The sequence below is a fragment of the Nestor notabilis genome, unplaced genomic scaffold (assembly GCF_000696875.1).
Source record: "Nestor notabilis isolate BGI_N333 unplaced genomic scaffold, ASM69687v1 scaffold11711, whole genome shotgun sequence".
Taxonomy (NCBI): Eukaryota; Metazoa; Chordata; class Aves; order Psittaciformes; family Psittacidae; genus Nestor; species Nestor notabilis.
This window is the reverse complement of record NW_009915198.1, coordinates 7324-9498: the sequence shown is the minus strand read 5'-3', so window position 1 is coordinate 9498 and position 2175 is coordinate 7324. Positions and strand designations below refer to the sequence as shown.

Here is a 2175-nt window from a genome sequence, read left to right as displayed (position 1 = left end):
TGCAAAACCAGGGCTGAAGCCCCACACTTAAGGCTGGTTTCAACGCAAGGCACGAGCGGAGTTCTCTTTATTCCCCATCTCAGGAACATAGACCACACGCAGCTTAAACCCAACCCATGGAGCTCCCCATCCCCAATCCCATGAGGGGATGCGCTTAGGAGGAGCCTGAGCTTTCGGAGCAGGGACAACAGGCTCCAAAGCCCTGTTCGAGGAATCACCTCCCTGGGGGTCCAAGTAAACCAGCCCCATCTTCTGCCATGCTGGGAGCATCATCTGTAGCTAAAGGCAGAGGATTAAGGAGGGATCAAGCAGGGTTTGAGACCATCACAAAGGTGAGCTTTGTCCAGCCACAATCCAGGGCTCCCCATAGGTTTTAAGCTGAGTTTAGGGTGATAGATCCCAACCTCACCAGCATCTGCGGCCTGAAAGGAGGAGCCACAAGGACACGGGGCTGGCCGGTGGGTTGATGGAGGAAAAGCTGCCAAACATCTCCTGAGAGGCATAGGTCAGGTAGAGGAAGCCATCCTCGTCCTGGTTGTCCTGGTAGAGCTCCTGCATGGTGATGGACATGTTCGGCAGCCCCTTGTTGTTCACCAGCAGGTAGAAGGTCTGGGAGGAGGCCAGGTAGAGCCGTGTCCTGCAGGGAGGAAGGGGAAGGCAACGTGTGAGTGAGCATTGCCCAGCGCCGGGGAGCTTCCATCCATCGGGATATGGCTCCAGTTCTGCTGTTTAATGGCTTCTCCCAATGGGACCAAGCTTCAGCATCGTGTCCCTCTGGTGCCACCCATCCACAGGCATGAAGAGCCTCCGAGAGTCACCTCTCACCCCAGCAAGGGTAGGGGAACGCTGCTGTAAGTGCTAATTGCAAAGGCTTAATTGCATTAGGCTAAGCTTAAACACCCACTAAACCCTTGCCTAGTGGAGCAGCCAAAGGAGCTTCCAAGCCAAGCTGGTTCCTAGGACCTAAACTGGGCTGTGGACACTCCCCCTCCTTGTACTGGGAGCCTCTGACATGAGCCACTCACCGCAGGGTAACCACAAAGTGGGACAGGGGCAGGTCCTGAGACACCAGATACTTGGTCCTGGTCAAGGGGGGCAAAGTCTTCTCATTCTGGTAGCGCTCCACAACCACCTACAGCAGGGAGGAGATGCTGGAGGGCGAGACAGGCGCTGGGTCTGCTCCTCAGAACGGAGCCATAAAGCCTTTAGCAGAGGCTCTCCCTGCTTTGGTGGACACAGAGAGAAGGCGATGGGGCCTCACCGGGATCTTGTTGGGATACTTCATCCGGATCTCTGCCACTTCCTGCATCCTGGCAGCTGTGGAAGGGAAAAGGAGGAACTCAGCAGAGCCCATCGCTGTGTCCCTGCTGCTCCCTCTGCCCCAGGGACAGACCAAGGCTTCTCCTCTGCTTGAAGGGGCAGAAGCTGCTGTTGTCAGGCTGCATCCTCGGGCAGAACCCACCCCAGGCAGGTGCTGCTGGAAGAGCTCCTGATATAGGCTCATCCTGCCGCACCTGGGATGGGATGGGAGGAGCTGGGATGCTTGGCAGGGAGCTGGGCTCTGCTGGGAGGGAAGGGGAGGGAAGGGAAGAGAGAAGAGAAGATCTGGGGTTTGCTCCTTTGTATTTGCTAATGATAAACACAAATCCAGGCTGGGTGGGAGCTGGATGAAGAGTTGAGCTGAAGTTCTTCCCTGTGAGGGTGCTGGGACAGTGGAATGGGTTGAAGGGAGAAGCTGTGGCTGCCCCATCCCTGGCAGTGTTCAAGGACGGGTTGGACACAGGGGCTTGGAGCCTGGCACCACGAGGAAGGTGATGCTGGTGCCATCAGAAGGGACCAGTGCTTCCAAGTCCTTCCTTGTCCCACCCGACCAGTGACATGTTTATTACAGCTTCATGTTCCCCAGGGCAGGACTTGGTGTGTGCACAGAGGACCCGGTGCCAGCCCAGCACCCCCAGTGTACCCCAGTGGCCACAACAGCAAAGCAGAGCAGGACTTGCTCTCATGGTGTGCTGGGACCTGCTGCCTCTCTAATGCTCTTCCATCTCCTGCTTCAGCTGCTGGCCCCATGCAGGAGCTGGAGGAACGATTCCACCATGGATTAGATCATAACTGATGGGCTGAGGCTGCTCTGCTCAGCGCTGATGGAGAAGGGAGCCGGGGGGGGGGGCGGTC

At 57.2% G+C, this 2175-nt stretch overlaps 1 protein-coding gene across 1 annotated transcript; it reads right to left on the bottom strand.

Moving 5' to 3' along the window:
- Positions 1–409: 409 nt before the first annotated feature.
- On the bottom strand, positions 410–1445 carry LOC104413100 (microtubule-associated proteins 1A/1B light chain 3C-like; the record flags this gene model as incomplete). Its single annotated transcript, XM_010024013.1, has 4 exons — positions 1394–1445; positions 1262–1317; positions 1026–1132; positions 410–637 (listed from the first exon to the last, which is right to left on the bottom strand). Coding segments are annotated over exons 1-4 (443 nt in total), but the record flags the coding sequence as incomplete, so codon positions are not given.
- Positions 1446–2175: the final 730 nt, after the last annotated feature.